Source organism: Megalobrama amblycephala, linkage group LG10 (assembly GCF_018812025.1).
Source record: "Megalobrama amblycephala isolate DHTTF-2021 linkage group LG10, ASM1881202v1, whole genome shotgun sequence".
Taxonomy (NCBI): Eukaryota; Metazoa; Chordata; class Actinopteri; order Cypriniformes; family Xenocyprididae; genus Megalobrama; species Megalobrama amblycephala.
Window position 1 is genome coordinate 1,562,633 of NC_063053.1, and position 26,170 is coordinate 1,588,802.

The 26,170-nt window shown below is 36.0% G+C and overlaps 1 protein-coding gene across 1 annotated transcript; it reads left to right on the top strand.

The window, feature by feature from the left end:
• The first annotated feature begins 2,820 nt into the window (after positions 1–2,820).
• lhcgr (luteinizing hormone/choriogonadotropin receptor) lies at positions 2,821–24,379 on the top strand. Its single transcript, XM_048203890.1, has 11 exons — positions 2,821–3,312; positions 9,913–9,984; positions 12,720–12,794; positions 12,979–13,053; positions 13,653–13,727; positions 14,026–14,103; positions 16,003–16,071; positions 16,895–16,969; positions 18,905–19,090; positions 19,283–19,351; positions 22,441–24,379. The coding sequence occupies exons 1-11, from the start codon at positions 3,158–3,160 to the stop codon at positions 23,657–23,659; spliced, it is 2,148 nt and encodes a 715-aa protein (XP_048059847.1). The 5' UTR covers positions 2,821–3,157; the 3' UTR covers positions 23,660–24,379.
• The last annotated feature ends 1,791 nt before the right edge of the window (positions 24,380–26,170 follow it).

The following is a 26,170-nucleotide window of genomic DNA, read 5'->3' on the forward strand; positions in this document are numbered from 1 at the left end:
AAATGTGCGGCCGAAACAGCAATTTTTGTTTTTTGATCGAGGGCTGAAATCGCCAAAACAGCTTTGAGCTTCTCCTCACGTTTTGACTGTGTTCTATTTCGTGCACATCGTGGATAAACCACAAACGTGTCGATTAATAACAAAAAAAATAACAATAAACTCTGAGCTTTGTCATTTTTAATATGAAAAAGTCTTTCTCAAGTTTCAAATTCTGTCGAAAACAATTTAAAAGATAATTGCGACCATTTATCTTACAATTCTGACTTCTTTTGGTTCTGAGGGGGGAAAATACTTTTTCTCAGAATTGCAAGTTTATGTCTTCTAACATTATGACTAAAATTCTAACTTTATGACACGCAATTGCGACTTTATATCAAGCAGTTCTGAGGGGGGGGGGGGGGGGGAAATAGCATTTGGCTAAATATATGCAGCACTATATATTTTGACTTAACCTGTTGGAGTTGTTTTTGTTAATGTTTTTAAATAAATCTGTCATGAAGTTATTATACAGCCATCATTTAAATGTTTATATTCAACCAACAAATTGGAGTAGGAACAATTAGGCTACCTATATTAAAATGTTTACATAAAACTGCCTTTTGAAATGTTCTAGGCTGTTTTTATTTTATTTGTTTTAAATTTTATGACTGTTGATTATTAAATACATTTTATTTAATAAATTGATTAACCAAATTTATTTTCGTTTTCCGTTAGGTTTTTGATTAAACTATTTTAATTCTGTTTCCGTAAAAAAAAAAGGGGGGGGGGGGCAAGTGTCGGTGTAACACTAAAATTCATTAGCCTAAATTAATTAAGAAGTTTAATATTAATACAATTATACAAAAAAAGGAACCTTGAAGAAATGTGCTATTGCTACAACAATTAAATCTGAGCAGAAGCATGTTTGGCTTCAAGTTCATAAAATTATTATTTTCCTTACAGGGGATTTACGATAACGAGAAAAAGATGTGGTTTTAACGACATAACATCTCGTTTTTACGAGAAAAGATGTCGTTTTAACGACATAATATAGGGTACAACGGGGCACAAGGTGCCTTTGGTATTATTTTCCTCTAATCCAATAGATGGCACAAAAACTTGCCACAGCACTTTCCTAAACATCTGCTTTTCAATATGCATGTGCACATAGAGTGCCTCAGGGATGACACATTTTTGTAGGCAAAACCCGGAAGCGAGTTAGCATTTTTGGACTTCCGGTTCCAACGTCGTAAAGTCTATGGGTTTTTGCTAAATCGCCTGAAATAAGGTCTGTGGTTAACAAAGCCTCTAAATACTTTCACGTTTTGATCTATGATATAAAACACACCAGTTATAACCCACTTGTGATTTTTTAAACTTTTACTGTGTCTTAAAATCGGCGGTTGCTAACAAATTGCTAAAAGGGACTACTTCCTTTGGCGGGGACTTTAGACGTCATCATTAAAAACGGGACATTTGTACCGCATTTCTGATTAAATGTGGATATGTATTCATACACAGCGCATATCATAATCAGCGAGCATGTTTGTAAATAAGTTTGGTGGTGACGACATTGATCCGCGACCATGGTGCGCTGTAGTCCGTTTATAGCCTACTGTTAGCCTTTTATATCTTATATTTTATATTTAGGCTTCAAAATCTATAAATGTTGTGTTCACTTGTAAAGATTATCTTGATAGACAGAACGTGTAAGTGTCATAACCCTTTGTTAAACACAGAGCTTATTTTCTGCGAATTTCCAAAAGTCTATGGGAAAAATGTATAGGCTTTCAACCGAGGGAACGTGCGCCGCTAACTTCCGGGTTGGCCTACAAAAACACGTCATCCCTGGGGCACTCTATTTGTCTGATCCTTGACGCGATCACGGGCAGCAACGCAAAGTTGATTCTGAGGTAGTTTGATCTAATATTTGATGTTTTTTTAAATGTTGTTGATTTAAGTAGCATATGAGAATCGATTACATTAATGTTTGTATTTTCAGACAAAGGTCTTCTTAATGATTTTCAGTTTTGTTCAAGGTAAATTAAGTTTTTCAATAACAGAAGAACATGTAAAAGTATGGTATTTAGGGTAAAAAGCGCCGCTGATGTTGGGGCAAAAACACAATAATTAACATGATAATGAATAGCTGGCTGACTTTTCCATTTGTTGACGTGACATGGTTAGATTCAGATGGCAAATATCATATATCAAACTTAACTTAGAGATAATACCCATATTTAATGAAACAACCATATTTAAAAAATATTATATTTATCATATCATAATAAAATGTCATTTATTGTTACTACTGTAAATTTATATTAAATATTATGGGATCTCCTTCAATGCTTTCAGAATTTTTTGTTTCTGTATTTTTAAAATATATTTTTATATTAACACAGGTCTATTTTAATGACAGTATATTTATTGAACAAAAAAAAAATATATATATTTTATTTATCAAAATAAACAGAAAATAGTACAAACTTTGCTAATTAGTGATTCTTCCCAACAAGTATTAACCTAGACATTATTAAAACATATAGCTAAAGTATTTGTATGTTAAAATTAACCACTTTTATGATTTATTCTCACACAAAATTTGTTGCTTTATCAATGTTCAATACAAACATATATTTTTTTCTGCAATCATACACTTTGAGAGCACATTTTGTTCTTAAGGTGTGCCTTGTACCCTATATCTTGTTATTATGACATAATTGAGTGGAAAATATGTGGCAGCAATGCGCCGCCGTAAATATTAAACATATATTTTGTAATGTTTATGTTTTTACGCGTTGTGTGTAGCATGTGTATGTCTGTGTATATGTGTGTCTTGTAGGTGTGTGTGTGTGTGTGTGTGTGTGTGTGTGTTTGATGAGTCTGACGGATACGCGCAGCTCGCTCGTTGTTATTTCTGATATGACTCAAGAAGCGCAGATGTGAGCTCTTCTCCCAGACCAGACCCTGTGAAAGAACTGTGAACAAGTATATACTGACCTCTAAATCAATCGCTTTACTAACTCATAAAAAATGTAACCAACAAGAGGAATCAGCAAAACGTTTATTTTCCTGTCCAGTCTCAAGCGCGCACTCGATTTCCAGTCAGAAGATCTCGCGGCGAGAGGAAAGTGGATTTTTACCAGTTTAAAGAAAGTGAAAACACTACGAGACAATGTGGAGACCTCTCCTGCTTCTCATCTGTCCTCTGCTGATGTCTTTCTGCGGTGGCGTTTGCTTCAAGTGTCCGGAGATCTGCAGATGTTCTCAGAAGAGCATCACCTGTAACAGCGCGACAGAGAGCATGAAGAGCAGAACTCACAGCAGACTGTAAGCTTCATCTCATCCTCTGATATAGATGTTAAAGTGACACTCAGTACCAAACGGTCCGTCTAGCATTTGCATTAATTCACTATTGGAGTATACGGTAACCTATATGTGTGCATACATTTTCTAAATAAGTCTGGTTGGGGCAAGTTGTCACATATGCTTTTTTTACAATTCATCAGCAAAAACAATGGACTCATATTTATGCACGGTTTACATTTTGCTGTTTCATGTGTTTTAAGTGTAATTGCTTTGCTTTTTGTTTAATTTTTTCATTAATTAGTTCATAAAGCATTCTAGATATATGTTTAGGAAGACAGCTTTTTTACTTGAACATGAATTTATATCCCCAAAAAAGTCTCAAATCAGAATTAATAAAGAGTGTTCTCATTATGACAATAGTGTGACAACATGCCCCGTTGTGGTCAACATATGTTTAAATAAGCTATATATGCAAAAGCCTCTAAGTGCCATCAGAAATTTAATTCTAAAATGAGCATTTTTATCAAGCTTGTATGTTTATGTTCAGTTATTTCACTTTAATGGCAATGAAAAGGATCTACTAATTGCCATTAAAGTGAAATAACTGAACATAAACATACAAGCTTGATAAAAATGCTAATTTTAGAAGAAAATTTCAGATGGCACTTAGAGGCTTTTGCATCTGAAGTCTTCATATATATATAGTCAAGACTTTAAGATTTTAAGCCTCAGAAATTAACTTTGACACATTCACTGTAGTAAAAAGCGTGACCCAATCAATCTCCCTTATTAACTAGAATTATTTATTATAATAAAAGCAGTGGCACATCAAGTACAGTGCATGATGTTCATTAGTATTCATTTAATTAATTAATTAATTAATTATTATTATTATTCATACATGCTCTGATTAATAAGACTGTGTGAAATAACCCTGAATAGTCTGTCGGTGGTGATTCACTGTGAAAAACCTCTTGAATATCATGACCACATAAACCACACGCCACATCTCACACACCCAAAATAGCTCAAGTTGCCAAGTCATCTCAATTATTTCATAATAATGTTTGCATTTTAGTACAGAATGTTATATATGAAAAGAGGCCAACTCTAGAAAAACAAGCGCGCCGCCATCTTGTCTTTGAATTTCCGTTTATGTAGCTAATTATGGCATCGCTCTTGAAGAGTAATTAGCTGGTGAAGTGGATTTACTAATTGTAGCCTATTGTTAACGTAAGTTATCATGAGCATTGTAATGTTTAAAGCAGATGTATGTTGACCGGGAAGATTTTAAAACGAGTGGGTTCATTCATAAACCCTGTGGAAATACAAACCAGAAGATTTGTGATTTGGAGGGCCATTCCCTCTTTCCTGCGTTCAATTTACTTTCTTCTTCTCATTGTCCATTTGGCGTGTGGACCTCTAACAACTAACACACAACAACAGCCCATAATGTGCTTATCTGTGGCTCGGTTTCATAAATAACCATCCGAAATATAGTCTAAACACATATGTCCCATTCAGTTATCTGAATAGTAAATAATTACTTATCTATACCCATTTATTATCTGCAAAATGTACTAACAACAGCTCTGACTGTCGGTGTTTAGACATATTAAAGGGTTAGTTCAGCCAAAAATGAAAATAATGTCATTAATTACTTACCCTCATGTCGTTCCACACCCGTAAGACCTTCATTCATCTTCAGAACACAAATTAAGATATTTCTGATGAAATCCGATGGCTCAGTGAGGCCTGCATAGCCAGCAATGACATTTCCTCTCTCAAGATCCATTAATGTACTAAAAACATATTTAAATCAGTTCATGTGAGTACAGTGGTTCAATATTAATATTATAAAGCCACGAGAATATTTTTGGTGCGCCAACAAAAAACAAAATAAAGTCTTATATAGTGATGGCCGATTTCAAAACACTGCTTCAGGAAGATTCAAAGCGTGTCGAATCAGCGGTTCGGAGCACCAAAGTCACATGATTTCAGCAGTTTGGCGGTTTGACACGGGATCCGAATCATGATTCGACATGCACGAGGAGCTCCTCCTCTCCATCTCTCCCTCATAGCAGACTAACCGTTGGAGCCGAGTGGTTTAAGCGTTTTCAACCCAAGCCATCAAACTGGCATCATCTGGAAAGGAACGCCAGTCCAGACCGGAAGTAACTTTTCAGATTTTGATTAAAGATTACCACGACAAACAATTGTTTTTTCTGTGTTTTAACTTGCACGGATTAATTGTTCACCACAAGACTAGTAAAATCCACAAACAAAGTAAATAGGGTCAATTTTGATTTCATGCCAACTTTAAAGCTTGCAGGCTTCCGTACGTCGACCGCCCGACGTTTTAATGGTTTGATTCTCTCAAGTCTGCATTCGATGCATCCTCGATATCAAGAACACATCCGGGTACTTTCATGCATCCTCTGTACTTGCGTTCTTGAGTATAGGTTGTTTGCACATGACGTCACAGCAGCAGCGCGAATGAGTCTGGAGGGCAGGGAGTGATGTTTCTATATAGGAATCCTATCAAAAACTCAAAATTCGCATGTTTTGCGTCGTTTATGGTTGCTCAAATCGATAAAATCGAGAACCCAGAAGGTGTTTATATCGTTTACATAACTTTACATAACATACCGTTTTTTATAACGTATTTAGTTTTTTAACTTTAAAAGTTGTCACCTTTTATAGCGTTTTGCGTCTGCTGATACTTAAATGAATACCTGCTTACCTTTTTGACTTGGTTAAATATTCACATTCTTCATGCTATCGTTTGCAGGGAGGATAAGATATTTTATCCTATTTAATTATAATTTGGTATTTTCACTTCAGTTTTGTAGTATTCTGTTCACAATGTTGATCTGGTTACCATGAGAACAGTGTCACGCTCTGCTGCTTCAGCCATGGTATGGTAGAAAATGTCCAAATAAAATAAATGTGTGCAACAAGCTGACAGAAGTCGATCCATTTATTTGTTGGAAGCGTGTAAATGTAACTAGTTTTAATGTTGTTTTTGTAAATATTCACTTTCCCATATGACCACGGAGGAGAATCGGAGGGTCACGTTCAGGACACAGACACGCTGTATTTTTGTATTTCAACAAATGACAACCAAAATCAAACCCATAGAAGCTCGTGCACAGTTTTGAAGTTGCTGTGTGCAAGTTATACTCATTCACAAGCCGAGTGATCATACTCTAAAACATAATGTTAATTATTACACAAAAACCAAATACAAAACTCAGCAAAGTATGTGATTATTTTGAGTGAAAGGCAGTGGGTTTATTTAATGACATTATTACATTTGCTAGTCGCCTTCCCTCATCTTCTCAACCAAGGCGAAAATTGTATTACCGTCCTTTTTTTTTTTCCACGAACGATATCGTGAGTTCCTATTACAATTCTCGATTCAGCATAAATGACCTACAATGGCGACATTTTTCACAATCACGACAGAAAATCAAAATACTACTCTAACTTCACCAGTAGAAAGGCAGCGCGATATAAACAAACCCAGACTAGAACTGAACAAGACGTGACGGCAGCCTCACATGCTCTATATCTGCCTCCTCGATGGCAGGAAAGTCTTTTAATTCAGCGGAAAATTCGCTTCTCTTCATAACATAAGGATCCCGTCCAACATATGTTGTGATTTTCTGTTTACACCTTTCTAAACTAGCAAAGAAAGGATCTCTTCCATTCTAATTTTCACTGCTTGCCCTCCACCGGAATTTCGCGCGTCACCAGAACCACGTGATTGCAAACAACCTATTGGATTTGAACTTCGACGGTTGATGATGACGTAGTGCGAGAACACAAGGACGCAAGATCGCTGAAGAACTCATATTGAGAAACAGCCATAATCTTTGATTTTGTCAAATACAAGTGCAATACATCATATCACTCTAATAAGTATCAGCGTACTCATTATATGTCAATGGATAAGAAACTATATATATATATAGTTTCTTCTAGTTTCTATATATATAAAATTAAATTTTAACAATTGTGACAAGAAAAACAGGTACAGTGCTGTCACTTGTGCAAAAGTGAAAAGGTAGGCTACTAATATGTACCATTTAGGGGTAAGTAAGTAGGATGTTTGAACTTGTAGGGTCATTTAAAACAAATATCCCCTTTTGGCACTACTCTTTTGCAGGCTGTTTCAGTGAATGCAAAATGATGACTGACTCCTTTAATGGAAAGGTTCCTATTTCCGATTAGAGTTGCAATTTCTCCCATTCAGTTTTCTAGCTCCAGCAGCTTGTTAGAATGAGTACAGTAAGAGGCAGCTGTTAGTGATGCAATATTCACTTCTCATTATAGTCCTGCTTACGCATGACACCTCTACCTTTTCTGAAAAAAGCAATGGGGGAGCTGTTGACATTTGACAAGCTTGAGAAAAGTCCTATTCGAAATAGACAGGTCAAGTAGTTTTGTCTGACTGACGGGTCTCTTGATTCGGCTTGCCATCGCGCCCGCTGAGCTGAGCGTGTTAAAAGAGTCTGGTGAATGTCCTTGAGGCCTTGAAATCATCTTCTTCCTCTACTGAAACCTTGAGCCCTGATAAGAGTGCAATCAAGGACATGAGATAAATGAATAATGTCCTTAAAAATAAGGAAGAGCATTGGGAACTGTAATCACCCACCTACTTACGTACAAAAAACGTACTTTTTTTTTTTGTTAGTTGTTTATGTTTCTAATTCCACTGAGTTATGACAAATATGAGGCAAATATAAGTGACACAGTTTTGGATGCAGCATCTGTCCAAGCGTAATTATTTGTACAGTGGATCCAAAGACACACACAAAAAAATGTCATTACACTAGTTAAAATAATCAAGATTTTCACATTTTAAAAAATAATAATATTTTATTTTTAGCTATAATATTAATTGCTATTTAAAATAATTTTAATTAATTATAATAAGCCTGGAAATAATAATAATAATACTGCTGTGTTAAATGTTGGGTTAAATATGGACAAACCCAGCAGTTGAGTTACATTTTTGACCAACTTGCTGCTTTATTTAACTCAACTATTGTTTAAAAATGGGCAAAATAGGTTGGAAATTAAAAATCAGACACATAATTACTAGAAGCAACAATAATAATTAAAAGGTGAACATTTATTAATAAGCAATTTAATAAATGTTTATTTTTTATGTTTTATTTTTTAGTTTGCCCAAAGTGGGTAACTCTTGTTTACAAATTACTGTATTGCTCGCTTAACCCAAAATATGTTAAAAAATGAACATTTATTAATAAGTTTAATGAATAATAATTAAACAATACACATTTATTAAATTGCTTATTAATAAATGTTCATCTTTTGATTATTATTGTTGCCTCTAGTAATTATGTGTCTGATTGGGTTCATTTTAAACCAGCCATATAGTCATTTTTAAACAATAGTTGGGTTAAAAAAAACTACCCAGCATGTTGGGCAAAAATTTAACCCAAACGTTTTTTTAAAACCAGCATTTTTTAGAGTATAGGGTAAGATCCTTCCTTTGAAAATACCATTAAATAGCATTTAATGATAAGCATTCTTTTCAGGATAAATAAATAAATAAAATTCAATCTTTTTTAGCATGCAAACATGCTTTGAGGCTTCTGTATGTACTAATTTCTAGTAGCTTACACAACCCCACTTTGATAATCCATGACGTGAGCTCAGCACAACAGAGGCTAGGAAACACGACAACCTCCACTCCAACCCACCGAGAGGCTTCACGAGCGCTAACAAGAGTCGGGCGGTTACTCCTCACATCATTAGACCTGCACTGTAAGAGATGAACCAAGCAGTGCTTCACAATTACAAACTCTGAGAGCACTGTGACCTTCTCTCAAAAACAAAACTAAGTGATAATTATCCAAGTGCAAAGGTTCCAAACTCTTAAATTAAACATGGCCCGGGCATGTTAGACATAATGTGATGTAATTACTTGCAATTTGCATGGTCATTTTTAGCAGTGCATTGGAAAATTTGATTGTTGTTTTGACAACTAGGGTGAAATTAATCTTATTAGTTAAATATTTAATTGCTGCAAATACTATCTGTCAGACAGGGACACAAAACCTTCTCATTCATATTCAAAAAGCCCATGAAATGGGCTAATACAACTTGAATTTGGAGTACTATTTTTTTTTTTTTAAAGGGGATCTATAATGCCTCTTTCACAAGATGTAATATAAGTCTCTGGTGTCTCCAGAATGTGTGTGTGAAGTTTCAGCTCAAAATACCCCACAGATCATTTATTATAGTTTGTCAAATTTGCCCCTATTTGGGTGTGAGCAAAAACACGCCATTTTTGTGTGTGTCCCTTTAAATGCAAATGAGCTCCGCTTTCCAGAAGAGGGCGGAGCTTTAACAGCTCAACAACAACAAAGCTGGAGAATCTCACGCAGCCAAAATGAGGATTGTCAGTAACGGTGTTTGCTGATGTAAATCTTCCTTATCAAACATTTTAAGCATTACATGATATGCATCTGTTCAAGCTTTGTTTAGGATCAAGGGTTTATTCAGATTTATTCACGTTGTGACTTAGCAAACACCAATAATTAATGTGAAATTATTATTAATTCATCCTGTGCATCTCATTTTCAGAGTTCTGAACTACATCACTCTGAGAACCATCAGCAGTCGCAGTTTCGACCGCCTGAAAGGAGTAAAAACAATGTGAGTAGTCATCGTTTTTAAAACTTGACGTCAGATAACCAGATGTTTTGCATGGCTGCTGAAGAGAAATACCATCCATCATCACTCCCCTCCGAGCCAACAGGCTCATCTCCACATCATGTGATCTGGGAAGAAAATCTTTGATGTTCACTCCCTTTTTCAGAGTCAAAGGAGCTTTCAATGCCAATTTTTCCCTGTAGCTCTTTGAAAAAGCTCAGGACATCCACATTAGGAGGAACAGTCTGAACGCTTGCACAGAATAGATTATTCTTTGACCGAATAGCGAGCATTAAGAGGAGCAGTATTTTGTCAATGCCAGTTTTAATATCACACAATATCAATAATCTTTCTCTGATTGAATTTCTGTGTCAAAAAGAAGCATTTCTTTCCCTAGGAATGGCCTCAAAAAAAGATGTTGTGTTATATGGGCCAAAGTCCCTTTAAGATGAGTCATTTCACTCGGCGGCCATCTTAGAAATGCCTCACGGGCATCCAAGTGCAGCTTCTATCTCTTTGAATGGGGAAACATCAAATTCTCCAAAGCTGTTCGCCAAGCTTTCAATTAAATTTCATATTTGAAATCACCAATGAAATCTGACAACAAATGTCTCATAAATTATGTTTCTAAATGCTTGAATCACGACAAAAAATCTGCATTTTTCCGGCTGGATCAAGCTAATGCTACGTAAGCGTCTATAAGAAGCACGCGTCTGACTGTTTCTGTAGGAACCGGAGCTTCTAATGGCAGCTGTAGTGATGCAATGACTTTACCAATCGGCGATTGGCTCTTATTTAGAAAGCTGGACAGGCTGCCTTCATGTGCTCTCGGAATTATCATAAATACGAGTTTCTTAGGTAAAAATTGCACATGAACACCCTCCAATTTCGAAAATTGAATGCGTTGAGCTCATAATCACGACTTAAGAAGTGGGAATTATCAAATTTCCGATAGCACGTGAAGGCAGCATTATTCAGCGATATTGTGCGTTGCACTTTCTCCCATTCATAACAATACGAGTCCACCATCTTTCTGTATATAAAGTCTTTGTATGGGCTTTTTTGAAACAACCCAGCATTTATTAGAGTGTACATTAAAAAAAAAAAAAAAAACATATTGTAACTAACCTTTATAAATCTAAAATGTAAAACTTTACAATGAAACCATAACATGAATTAGATTGTGGAATGCAAAAGATGCAATGCAATTAGATATGTTTAAATAAATGAACATAATAGAGATAATGAAAACTGTGTTTTTTTTTATTAGAAAGTAGATATTGCTTTTTGCAATTTATGTGAACATTTTATGAGCATGAAATATGTCTAATAAATAACAGAATAGACGAGAATTCCAGACAATTAGCAGGTTTTTGTTCTCTCATTCAAGACAATGCCATCTCATTAAAGGTGCCCTAGAACGTTCTTCACAAGATGTAATATAAGTCTAAGGTGTCCCCTAAATGTGTCTGTGAAGTTTCAGCTCAAAATACCCCATAGATTTTTTTTTTTTTTTTTTTTTTAATTTTAACTGCCTATTTTGGGGCATCATTAACTATGCACCGATTCAGGCTGCGGCCCCTTTAAATCTCGCGCTCCCTGCCCCCCGAGCTCTCGACTATAATACAGTGCATAAACAAAGTTCACACAGCTAATATAACCCTCAAATGGATCTTTACAAGATGTTCATCATGCATACTGTATGCATGCGTCGGATCATGTGAGTATAGTATTTATTTGGATGTTTACATTTGATTCTGAATGAGTTTGATAGTGCTCCATGGCTAAAGCTAACATTACACACTGATGGAGAGATTTATAAAGAATAAAGTTGTGTTTATGCATTATACAGACTGCAAGTGTTTAATAATGAAAATAGCGACGGCTCTTGTCTCCGTGAATACAGTAAGAAACGATGGTAACTTTAACCACATTTAACAGTACATTAGCAACATGCTAACGAAACATTTAGAAAGACAATTTACAAATATCACTAAAAATATCATGATATCATGGATCATGTCAGTTATTATTGCTCCATCTGCCATTTTTCGCTATTGTTCTTGCTTGCTTACCTAGTCTGATGATTCAGCTGTGCACAGATCCAGACGTTAATACTGGCTGCCCTTGTGTAATGCCTTGAACATGAGCTGGCATATGCAAATATTGGGGTCATACATATTAATGATCCCGACTGTTACGTAACAGTCGGTGTTATGTTGAGATTTGCCTGTTCTTCGGAGGTCTTTTAAACAAATGAGATTTATATTAGAAGGAGGAAACAATGGAGTTTGAGACTCACTGTATGTCATTTCCATAAATTCAATTTTTGAAAATTCAAAGATAAATTCAATTTTTGATTCTAGGGCACCTTTAAAATTCATAGATATTTGTACGTCAAACATGATTATGATTCATTCAAAAGTTTGTAGTCAGTATGATTTAAAAAAACAAAATACTTTTATTCAGCAAGCATGCATTAAATTAATCAAATGTGACAGTAAAAACATTTTATAACGTTAATACAACATTAATAATAAGAAGAAATGTTGATATTGTAGGCTACATTTCAAATTATATAAAAAAATGTGCATGTAGCCTACTTTACACCTTAGGCTTCATCCATCCAAGTTTCTGATGGTGCACGATTCAATTATTCGATTTTATGAGCACAAATAAATGCAATAAATGGTGTACTTTACCTCTCATTTTCACTCACCTGTTGTTGTTTCACCCAGAGAAATCGCCCAGAGCATATCATTGGAAACCATAGAGACAGAAGCCTTCAACAGCCTTCTGAATGTCTCAGAAATGTAAGAAACCACTCAAAAACAATGATTCATGGATAATTGACCTAATTTGCGTGTCTGTCTTAATGACTGTATTTAATTACTGTCCGTAATTATAACCGACTGGAACAGAATCTTCTCTGACAGAGTCTTTTCATAGTAATGTGTCATTTGTTTGTGATTTCTCATGCAAGAATTTGTGTCGCAGCTCAATCCAGAACACACGGAGTCTCGTTCACATCCACCTGCGGGCGTTCAACCACCTTCCCAAGCTGAGATATCTGTAAGCAGCACATATTCATCTCTGTTTTCCTACAGCAATTACATTTTCACGCGTGACCTTTCCAACATGATTACGTAATGAGTGGAGCATCACAGAGCAGTGCAAGACGAGCATTTGTGGTTAAAAAGTAGAAAGCAATCAATGGTTTCTCTAGATGAGACTCTTATTCCTCGTCTGGGATCATGTAGAGCTCTTTGAAGCTGCACTGAAACTGACATTTGGACCTTCAACCCGTTGAACCCCAGTGAAGTCCACTATATGGAGAAAAATCCTGGAATGTTTTCTTCGACTGAAGAAAGAAAGACATAAATAATTCTGATGAGTAAATTATCAGGAAATGTTAATTCTGAAGTGAACTAATCCTTCAATTTTAAAAACTAATACTGTGAACTTATTCCATTTGCATCCACATAATATTAAATTAAAATGTATTATACTATTATATATACTATTATGTATTATAAATGTACTTAGCGTAGCTGAAACTTTATTAAATTGCATAATGAGGGCGGGAGCTGCTTGAGATGCACCTGTGTTTTGTTGGTTACATATTCTTGCACAGGTCAAGACCCAATTCCTTTTGCTTTGTATTTCTACAGGAGCATTTCCAACACGGGCATAAGTGTATTCCCTGACCTGACCTCCATCTTCTCCCTGGAGCCCTATTTCATACTGTGAGTTTACCCTGCAGATTCATCTGTTTGAGAGATGGTGTGAGTGAGAAAAAATGATGGAAAGTAATAGTGAAGCTATAATGCGTGCACGCTACCATCCGTTATCCTCCTGAAGCTGACAGAAAATGGAGTGTTATGAAATAGACAGACTCTTTCAGAGACCTATGAGTCAGAACAGTGGATAAGAAAAGCACAGGTGGATTAAATTAGGTGACTAATATGTTTTTGCCAAGAGTTTTGTTTTTACAGCAAAGAGGTTTATTGTTTAAAATACTAAAGTAATTTTGTTCTTTTTCAGGGATATTTGTGATAACCTCAACCTGCGTTCAGTCCCACCAAATGCTTTCAGTGGAATGATGAGTGAATTCACCACAATGTTAGTATCTCACACTATGGCATCTTGTGATTATTCAGGGCTGTAATCTCCACAGACCAGGGATTCACAATCTTTTTTTTGTCAGCCGAACCTCCGAACAAAATGCATGCCGGATTCGCTCGTCGTTCTGGCAAAATTTTTGTGTATTTTGGATTTTTTGAAAAACCTACTTTTGCAAACTTTTGCAAAATCAGTGCAGTGAGATTCTCTGGAGTCTGATTGTCAGTTGAAGTTGAAATTTCGATTCATGGTCCCTAAGGGCCACCAAAACGTTCAAAGTGGGTGGAGCCACTCTTACTAAAATGGCTATAACTTGTGAACGGAATGAGATATTTGCACCAAATTTGGCACACCTATGTAAGAGCTCATTTTGTGGTCGTGTGAAAAAGGATGTGGTGCCTGGCCACTTGGTGGCGCTATAACAGGAAAAAAACATGAAAACGGCTAGAACTACTTCATGTCATCGCCAATGAAGTTCGAGCACTTATTAGACAAGGTTAATGGAGACCAATTGGAACGAAACTCTGCGGGCATAATCGACTCATGGTCTTTGAGGTCTGTGAGAATTTTGAAAGAAATCGGCCACTAGGTGGCGTTAGCAAGTTTTACGCCTCTGTATCACATGGTGTTTCACACACACAAAATATACATATCATTTGATAGATCTCTTCATACTGAACAACTTTGTCTCAAGAACCAGTGCTGTCAATCAAATCGCTCATTAAATATTCGTGATTATGTAAAAAACCTACTTTTGCGAACTAGTCCTATGTTTTCGCTCAATAAGGAATAAAATCAACGGAGTACAATTCTCTGGACTCTCTAGGTCAATAGTTGTCAAAAAAAAAGCTGAACTTTACCCTTTGGGTAGCTATAACAGGGTCATTTAGAAAAGGGGCGTGGTCAAGTGCTTACAAAATCCTATAACTCTTAAACGAAAACTCAGAAGTTCACGAAAATAGGTGAGCACATGCAGCATATGACTCTAAAGAAGCATGCCAACTTTTATGGAGATCGGACTATAGGTGGTGCTATAACTGTTAAAAAGCTTTAAAAACCATATATTTCCTATGGTAAACTGGCTGTATTTGCTGTAAATGGTCTTTTCCATCTATGATTGAGATGCTTACAGGCTTGCTAAATGAAACATAATACCTTTATTGGCTTAAAGGCCTAAAAATGATTGAACCCCGATAATTGCTGCTCGCAGCTATATTTTATTTAGTCATTGTCTTCCTTTTCGTCAGCCGTTGACAAAAGCTAAGACGAAAATGATTCATCAACTGTTTTCCACCCTCTATCTGACCCTAAGAAATAAAGGGTCTCTTTGCATAGGTGATTTAAAGCCACTGTCGCTGTGCAACTCTTATTTGTGAGCTGTGAATTTGATTTTGGATCAAGTACGCTGTGTCGTCCTTTAATCACAGCCTCTTTGCATCACCATTGTGACAGATCCATAAAACAATCGCTCCTCAAACTATTAAGATCAGAATGAAACGATCAGGGATATGTTCTTGCTTGAAATGATCTTTTAGTTTCAATAAATGCTATTTTTGGACGAACTCCCTTTATAACAAAACAAGGAACATTTTATTGATGTACAAAAGTAAGAAAGAACGAAATCAATTGTATGGGGTTACAGTCCTGATAGTCAGATGATAATGCTGTTAATCAGATCTTTGCTTAGTCTATGTAAGTGTACAAGACACGCAACCTTCAATCTCTGTATCTGTATGCAAACAAGATAGCACAGCCTTTAATCACAAACACTTCCTTTGTATATATAACCGGCAACAGTTTTTAAACCAAAAATATTTGAAATAATATTCAATACATCTGTGGTAAATACCATAGTATTTGTCTGCTAATAAATGTTTCTCTCTCTATTTTTTTTTTCAGGAATCTCTTTAACAATGGATTTCAAGAAATAGAAAGCCATGCCTTTAACGGAACTATAATCGATAAACTGTAAATATTGACAAATTATTAACACACTAATCTCTATTCAATTCTGCCTTAAAGGGTTAGTTCACCCAAAAATGAAAATTCCGTCATTAATTGCTCACCCTCATGTCGTTCCACACCTGTAAGACCTTCATTCATCTTCAGAACACAAATTCAGATATTTTTGATGAAATCCAATTTCCTCTCTCAAGATCCATTAATGTACTAAAAACATATTTAAATCAGTTCATGTGAGTACAGTGGTTCAATATTAATATTATAAAGCCACGAGAATATTTTTGGTGCACCAAAAAAACAAAATAACGACTTATATAGTGATGGCCGATTTCAAAACACTGCTTCAGGAAGCTTCGGAGCGTTATGAATCAGCGTGTCGAATCAGCGGTTCAGAGCGCCAAAGTCACGTGATTTCAGCGGTTTGGCGGTTTGACGCGATCCGAATCATGATTCGACACAAAAGATTCATAACGCTCCGAAGCTTCCTGAAGCAGTGTTTTGAAATCGGCCATCACTACATAAGTCGTCATTTTGTTTTTTTGGTGCACCAAAAATATTCTCGTGGCTTTATAATATTAATATTGAACCACTGTACTCACATGAACTGATTTAAATATGTTTTTAGTACATTAATGGATCTTGAGAGAGGAAATTGGATTTCATCAAAAATATCTGAATTTGTGTTCTGAAGATGAACGAAGGTCTTACAGGTGTGCAACGACATGAGGGTGAGTAATTAATGACAGAATTTTCATTTTTGGGTGAACTAACCCTTTAAATATGTTATGTATCTGCTGTATAATTATGATGTAATCTGTTTGTTTTGCAGAGTATTAAAGAACAACAAAGATCTGCGTTTGATACATGAAGACGCTTTCAAAAATGCATTTGGCCCGACTTCGCTGTAAGTGATAGCACAATGAAATACTGCTGCCTTTCTCTTGCAAATTCTGGCTCTTTATTTGACTGTGAACAGCTCATTTCACAGGTCATCTTCTCTGGACTGAGCGCTTTCTGTCGAGTCTTATCAGATGTCAGTGTGAATGACCAAAGCTGGGATGCATTACCTTACTCTAGACTAGAGCTTTATCACACCCGCCTAGCTGTTAAGAAAACTTGAAGACCTTGATTGGCAGGTTCAGGTGTGATTGATTGCGGTACGAACCCAAGACTTGAGGAGCACGATTGAGCACCTACCAGGGGTGTGTCCAATTCACAAAGTATGCACTCCGGGAGAGTACATAGGCTACTTAAAGTGTCATGACATGAGAAATCAAATTTGAGTTTCAGTCTGTCCTTGGTCTAGCTTTGTTTATGTTACGTGATGATTGTCGTTTGCTTTCCTGGTGATTTTCCGTTCCTTGTTCAGATTACTCCATTAAAAGTTCTTGAAGATATCTCCTTCATCGTGGGTTTGAATACTGCAACCCCAGCGTGACACATATAAGGGCATTTTCTGTTTTTATTCTGGATACATGTTGAATTTGTAACAGCATACTAGCATGCTACTCTTTATATTCCTGCCATAGAAAGATTTGGTGAAAATAGTGTGCGGTTCCAAATCCAGCAACACCCTCCATCCAAATGTACATACTATCCATCCTACACTGTATGTTAGATTAGCATAAGAGTAGTATGCTGAAAACAGTATGCCAGAAATCCCTGGAAGATCTACTATTTACAGAAGATTTTCAAAGTGTGGATCCGCAGTTGATATTACCCACAACCCATTGTACTTTGGAGGATGATTGAGTTAAGAACTACAAACACAAATAAAAGGAACTACAAACATGGCAGATATTCGTTAGGCCGACGGTTATGATGAAACACCCCAAAAGGGGTTTGAGTTAGTAATAATCAATATCTAACCTGATGAAAATTTTTTATTTTTTTTCATTATTTTTTATAGTAGATAGATATCTTAAGATCATAGATCGATAAATAGATAGATAGCATGATTTAATGTGTTGTTAGCATGATTAGCATGTTGCTAGCACGTTACCAACATGATTAGCACATTACTAGCATGGTTAGCAGGATTTTGTTAACATGAGTTGCACAATGCTAGCATTTTGCTGACATGATTAGCATGCTGCTAGCATGTTGCTAACATGATTACCACATTAATAACATTTTGCTAACATGATTTAACACGTTGGCATGTTGATAGCATGATTAGCATGTTGTTAGCATGATTTAGCCTGTTTTGCTAACATGATTAGCACATTGCTAGCATGATGCTAGCCGCATTTTACACATTGGTAGCACGTTGCCAACATGATTAGCACATTACTAGCATGGTTAGCATGATTTAGCATGTTGTTAACATGATTTGCACAATGATAGCATCTGTTGCTGACATGATTAGCATGCTTGTTAGCATGTTGTCAGCATTATTAGCATGTCACTAGCATTCTGCTAATATAATTACCATGTTGTTAACATTAAGTAACATTCTTAACATTTTGTTAACGTGATTAGCACATTGCATGTAGCATGTTGTTAGCATGATTAGCATTTTACTAGCATAATTTAACCTGTTAACAACTGATAACATGTTGATTGCACAATTTACCATGTTGTTGACATATTGCTAACATGGTTAGCACAATGCTAGCATGTTGCTAGTATGAATTAGCACATTGCTAACGTTTTGCTAACATGATTAGCATGTTGTTAGCATGATTAGCACAGTGCTAACATGCCCCGCCCTACATTTGTTCTTGTTTGCGAATCCGTTTCACTCAGATATATACGTCACAATAGGGAAGAAAAGACTATCACAACTTCTGTTTCATGCTTACTTTAATGCAGCATTTCACTCTCTGTTGTTCACCAGGGATGTTTCGTCAACAGCACTGGAGACGCTGCCCTCTCATGGTCTGGAGTCTGTGTTGATGCTGGTGGCTCGTTCAGCGTTCGCTCTGAAGAGACTGCCTCCACTGAAGGGACTGAAGAGCCTGAGAGACGCGCAGCTCACGTATCCCAGCCACTGCTGCGCTCTCCTCAGCTGGGACTCCAACAGGTCAACACATCAAACACGCCAATCAGTTTATGTGTCATAGTCGAATAAAATATTCCTCTCATCATATTCATTGCCATTGTGAATAAGAGCATCACTAGCATTTCTCCCTCCAATAAGAGAACTTGACATTTATTTTTTGATATTATGATTCACTGATTAATTCAATGCCTTTATTTTCTTGTTCTCATATAGGGAGGGTTCTGTTATTGCTGCACTGAGGAATGGATCATCATACTGTGGTGACAACAGCCCTCTGGATAAGTACGTTTTGTTAGTCTGGTGTAGTATTGACACGTTTTGTTCTATTGTTGTACCTCTAAATGAATGAAAATATCTTCTTTATAGATTCAGCAGGCCCATGAGAAAATGTTAATTTTCTACATGAAATCTTTTTAATATGTCAGCTGGTTCTTCTAGCAACCAATAAGAGCAATTGGAGACTTCAAGACAAATTAAGTCTTCTGCTTCTCATATTTTTTTCATGAAAAAAGAGATTGGTATCCTCTCGAGTTGTCATCAATGTCTCCAGATTGCCAGAATACCAAAGTCTGCAATCGGAAGTAACTGAATTAACTGAGCTTGATGGTGAAATCCATATGAATTTCACTGCTCTTTACTCTTTACGTATATCAGAAATAAAATGATTGTTACTATATTCATAACTGTCAAATAATTCTAAATGAAACATGTTACAATGTTTCACAATGTTTCATGTGATTCTAAAAATGACACGAGAACTCCATTAAGTCTCCTAAGCTATAATACAAACTTAATGTTTCTAATGTTACTATCATTGATATAATATTATAGTTTTTATTAATATTTAGATTTTGTTTATTTTTTAAAGTTTTAGTAATTATGTTGTGTTTTTGTAATTTTTAGTTTTTTTTTAAAATGCCTGTATAGTTTTTATGCATCTTTATTTAAGTTTTAGTTTGAGTTATAATTATTTAGTAAATTATTTAATTATTTAGTTAGTTAAACTAAACAAAAATGAGACGTTTCCTTGGCATAAAGAATAAAATAAGTTTAAGCTTAATTTTTTATATATATTTTTCAGTTCATGTTTTTTGGTATATTTCAGTCAAAGTCATTTTGCGCTTTCTATTTTCGTTCTTTTGGCAGATACTTTGCCAAGGCAATGGAGCAAAACACAATGCTATTGATCTTTTCTGTTATTATGAGAGTTGTAAATATAATGTTTTTCAGTGTTGGTGAAAGTACCTTTTAAAGGAAATGCGGTACAATATTGCGTTACTCCCTAAAAAAGTAACTAATTGCATTACTTAGTTACATTGCATTTGCATAACTTTTTCTCACCTGGGCTGAGCTCGATTGTTTTGTTTTTTAATAACAACAAAAAAATCTGTGATTTTGCACATTGCTAGCATGTTGCCAGCATTATTAGCATGTTGCTAGCATGTTGCTTATATGATTACCATGTAGTTAACATGATTTAACACATTATTAACATATTGTTAACATGATTAGCACAATGTTAGCATTTTGCTAGCATGAATTAGCACATTGCTAGCATGTTGCTAGCATTATTTAACACATTATTAGCATATTATTAACATGATAAGCACAATGTTAGCATGTTGCTAGCATTATTAGCATGTTGCTAGCATTATTAGCATGTTACTAGCATGTTGCTTATATGATTACCATGTTGTTATCATGATTTAATACATTATTAGCATATTGTTAACATGATAAGCACAATGTTAGCATGTTTGCTAGCATGAATTAGCACATTGGTACCATGTTGTTAGCATTATTAGCATGTTGCTAGCATGTTGCTTATATGATTACCATGTTGTTAACATGATTTAACACATTATTGGCATATTGTTAACATGATAAGCACAATGTTAGCCTTTTGCTAACATGATTGTGCACTTTGCTAGCATGTTGACAGCATTATTAGCATATTGCTAGAATGTGCATATATGATTACCATGTTGTTAACATGATTTAACACATTATTAGCATATTGTTAACATGATTAGCACAATGTTAGCATTTTTGCTAGCATGATTTTGCAAATTGCTAACATGTTGCCAGCTTTATTACCATGTGGTTAGCATGTTGCTTATATGATTACCATTTTGTTAACATGATTTAACACATTATTAGCATATTGTTAACATGATTAGCACAATGTTAGTATTTTTTTGCTAGCACAAATTAGCACAATGTTAGCATGTTGTTAGCATTATTAGCATGTCGCTAGCATGCTGCTAATATGATTACCATGTTGTTAGCATGATTTAACATTATTAACATATTGTTAACATGATTAGCACATTGCATGTAGCATGTTGTTAGCATTATTAGCATTTTACTAGCATTATTTAACCTGTTGTTAACATGATTAGCACATTAATAACGTTGATAATATAATTTTGCATTGCTGCTAGCATGAATTAACACATTGCTAATGTGTTTGCTAACATGATTAACATGTTGTTAGCATTATTAGCACGCCGCTAGCATGTAGCATGTTGTTAGCATTATTAGCATTTCACTAGCATTATTTAGCCTGTTGTTAACATGATTAGCACATTGATAACATGTTGATAATATAACTTAGCATGTTGCTAGCATTTTGCTAACATGGTTAACACAATGCTAGCATGTTGCTAGCATGTATTAGCACATTGCTAATGTGTTGCTAACATGATTAACATGTTGCTAGCATGTCCTGCCCTACATTTGTTCTTGTTCGAGAAGCCGTTTCACTCCGATATACATCACAATAGGGAAGAAAATACTATAGCAATTTCTTTATTTAACAAAAAAAAATTCTGTTTTTGGCAAATGTTAAGGCCCTTTCACACCAAAAGTGAAATGAATAATCCTCAGGCTGAAGGAAATGTGTATTTATGCATGTACAGTAAAGTTAATTATTTGAAAAAGTAACTTAGATATTTTGTTGTAAATTGAAAAAGTAATGCGTTACTTTACTAGTTACTTGAAAAAGTAATCTGATTACGTAACTCAAGTTACCCCCAACACTGAAGTTTATTATATTCCATGTAACATATTTTTTTTTTATGTTTTTCGTTGTCGTTAATGATAACCCCATGTATATATAACTATATTACTGTGACGAGCAGGGCGGGCGAAAGCCATGAGGGAATGGCATCCTTCACTGTCGTCGCTCCCTTTTTATGCTTCCGGAGACTCGAGACCGGTGCAACGCGCAGCTGACGCTCGTTACCACTCGCGCCGTTCCCTCACGGCTCTCGCCCGCCCTGCTTGTCACAATTACTTATGCAAAGCATTGTGTAATATTTTTCACAATACTGTGATATTAACAATTTTCTCCGTGTGTCCTTTCTCAGTCCATCTGAGATTGATGATTCTCTACTACTGGACGGTCCTCTTGCTCCTGACATCGTTGGATCCACATCAGCAGAAGACACTTTTGGAAGTGTGGTGGAGTTCCAATACCCAGAGCTAGACCTGTGTCAGCGCCAACCAGCCCTGCAGTGCAGCCCCAAGGCCGACGCGTTCAACCCCTGCGAGGACATCACCGGCTTCGGGTTCCTGCGGGTGGCCATTTGGTTCATCAACGTCTTTGCCATCGCCGGCAACCTGACGGTACTGCTTGTGATATTTACAAGCCGCTGCAAACTTACCGTCCCGAGATTCCTCATGTGCCACCTGGCCTTCGCCGACCTCTGCATCGGCTTGTATCTCCTTATGATCGCCACCGTGGACCTCAGGACACGCGGACACTATAGCGAGCATGCTATTGAGTGGCAAACGGGAGCGGGATGCGGCATTGCCGGGTTTCTGGCTGTATTCGGTGGCGAGTTGTCCGTCTACACACTGTCCACTATTACCGTCGAGCGCTGGCACACGATCACGCACGCTCTCCGGCTGGAACGCCGTCTGGGATTGAGCCACGCTTCTGCAATAATGGTCGCCGGATGGCTACTCTGTCTAGCGCTGGCGCTGCTGCCCTTAATCGGCGTCAGCAGCTACAGCAAGGTCAGCATGTGTTTGCCGATGGATATCGAGACGCCTTTATCCCAAGCCTACATTATACTGCTGCTGCTTTTCAACGTCAGTGCTTTCCTTGTCATTTGCGGCTGTTACGTGTGCATCTACATGGCCGTCCGCAACCCAGAGTTCCCGGGACGCGCTGCCGACGCCAAGATCGCCAAGCGCATGGCCGTGCTGATCTTCACCGACTTCCTGTGCATGGCGCCCATCTCGTTTTTCGCCATCTCCGCCGCCTTCAAAGTCCCGCTCATCACGGTGACCAACTCAAAGATCCTCCTGGTGTTCTTCTACCCTATCAACTCGTGCGCCAACCCGTTCCTATATGCCATCTTCACCAGGGCCTTCAGGAAAGATGCATGCATCCTGCTGAGCTCCATGGGCTGCTGTGAGAGCGAAGCCAACTTGTATCGAATGAAGACGTACTGCTCGGACAACATCAACCGAAGCAAAAGCAGCTCCGGCTCCAAAGCGAACTCCAAACCCCCTCGTGCCATCATGTGGATGTCCAGCTTTCCTCATCTAACACCTCGACCGCAGATGCAACGGGTCTAGGGAAACAGAGACATTCAGACTCGTCTAATTTCTTGGTGTTCTGCCCTTGAACATTAATGAATCTTATCTAAGAGACTCTGGGAAGATGGTGCCATTGCAACTCATTTTCACTCTTATCTCTCAATGCATTGACTTATAGTTCAGAAGACGCACAGGCCTTTTGAGAGAGAAAGTAGCACCCAAAAAGGCTATTGCTAATGGGTAAATGCACCAAAAAGCAGAAGGCCAATTTCTACATGATCTTTCATTTTCACAGATATTGACTGTGAGGTGGGAACACTCTAAAAATGCTGGGTTAAATGTGGACAAACCTAGCGTTTGGGTTGTTTTGAGTTTTATTGATCTCAACTATTGTTTAAAAAACACTATATGTCTGGCTTAAATGGAACGTATAATGAAAATCGGACTTTTTCCGTGTTTAAGTGCTATAATCGGGTCCTCTGTGCATCTACCAACCCAGAAAATGTGAAAAAGGACAACCCAGTAACTTTGTTTTGGCCTTTCACAGCATTTGATAGCAATCATAAATGTTAGTCTGGTGTGTATGATTCTGTTTAACAAACAGGTACACTATGTATAGTGGGCGTCCATACGGGCTTTGCACAAAAGATGAACATGACGGCACATGCTAGTGGATGAGTTGAATCAACTCCACAGCAACTACATCAATTTATCCACTAACCATTCAGAAACGTCTAAAAGTTGTAACTTCTTCCTGAGTCTCTCCATCAGTGTCGACTCCGGTTTGAACAATGTAAGGCTGAACACTTTCGTCATTTTGGCTGCATGAGATTCTCCAGCTTTGTTGTTGTTGAGCTGTTAAAACTCCGCCCTCTTCTGGAAAGGGGGCGGGAGCAGCAGCTCATTTGCATTTAAAGGGACACACACAAAAACGGTGTGTTTTTGCTCACACCCAAATAGAGGCAAATTTGACAAGCTATAATAAATGATCTGTGGGGGATTTTGAGCTGAAACTTCACAGACACATTCTGGGGATCTTATATTACATCTTGAGCAAAGGGGCATTATAGGTCCCCTTTAAAATGAACCCAAAATAGGTTGGAAATAAAAAATCAGACATAATTACTATAGGCAACAATAAAAATCAAAAGGTGAATATTTATTAATAAGCAATTTAATAAATGTTTTATTATTATTTAATTATTATTTAATTAACTTATTAATCAATGATTACTAATTTAACATATTAATAAATGTTAATTTCCAACCTATTTTGAGCAATATAGTACATTTTAAACAATAGTTGAGTTAAATAAAACTACCTAGCATGTTGGAAATTAACATTTATTATGTTTAATGAATAATAATTAAACAATAAACATTAAATTGATTATTAATAAATGTTCACCTTTTGATTATTATTGTTGCCTCTAGTAATTATGTGTCTGATTTTTAATTCCTAACATATTTTGGGTTCATATTAAGCCAGTCATACAGTCATTTTTAATCAATAGTTGAGTTAAATAAAACTGCCCAGCAAACATTTAACCCAATTGCTGGGTTTGTCCTTTTTTAACCCAACTTGGTTTCCTTTCCAATGCTTTCCAATGCTTAACTCTATTTTTTTTTTTTTTTTTTTTTTTTTAGAGTGAAGCATCAGTCTGGTCATTTTCAATGCATTTGAGCCTTTTGGTGTCAGAATTCAACCTGATTACTGTTTTGCATAATTGCTGTAAAATAGTTTAATTTGTCAATGTAAGGCTTTTTAATGTGGAAAAGAGTTTCCTTATTTAAGTTATATAACTTAACAAGTTTCTATCACTGATGTTTGAAGAACATATCCCAGAGCTGTTGTTTTACACAATGGAAGAGCGCCACCTTGTGGACAAATCCAGTTATTGATTTGAAAAGATTACAAATGAAGGTCGTTTTTTTTTTTTTTTTTTTTTATTATTATCATTACCATGTAGTATTTGAAGTCTAATAAAATTAAAGCAAAATGTAATTGCAGTCTTTTATTATGTACTTTCATTTCTAGTCGAACCCATATAGTAGCCTATATTTGACTTTAGTTTAGTAGGTTAGTCAAATTTGTTTAGAGTTGTTCAGATTTTTATGTATATAGCGCACTGATTTTTTACACATGGTTTCAAAGTAGTTTCACAGAAAATATATAATATATAACAAAAAATATGAATTTGTGAGAAGCTTTTTTTATTATTGAAATATTAACAAAATTATTACAAAATGGCATACAATTTACATTCAAAAGCATCAATGTTAAGAGGGGCTTAGAATTAACATAGGATATAAAAAAAAAAAATCCAATTTTAATCCATCTGTATTAATACATAAAGATTAAATACAGGGGATAAATTAAAATATTAAACAAATTAAACATATTAAAACAAATTATTTTTTTCCAATAAATCTAACAAAATTCCAGCTTTTTTATTTTTTGTTTTTAACAAGGTTTTTGAGTATTGTCTAAAATAATTGGGGTGATTTAAAAAATCTACATTTGCGAATAAATTTTTTGCTAACAAAAGT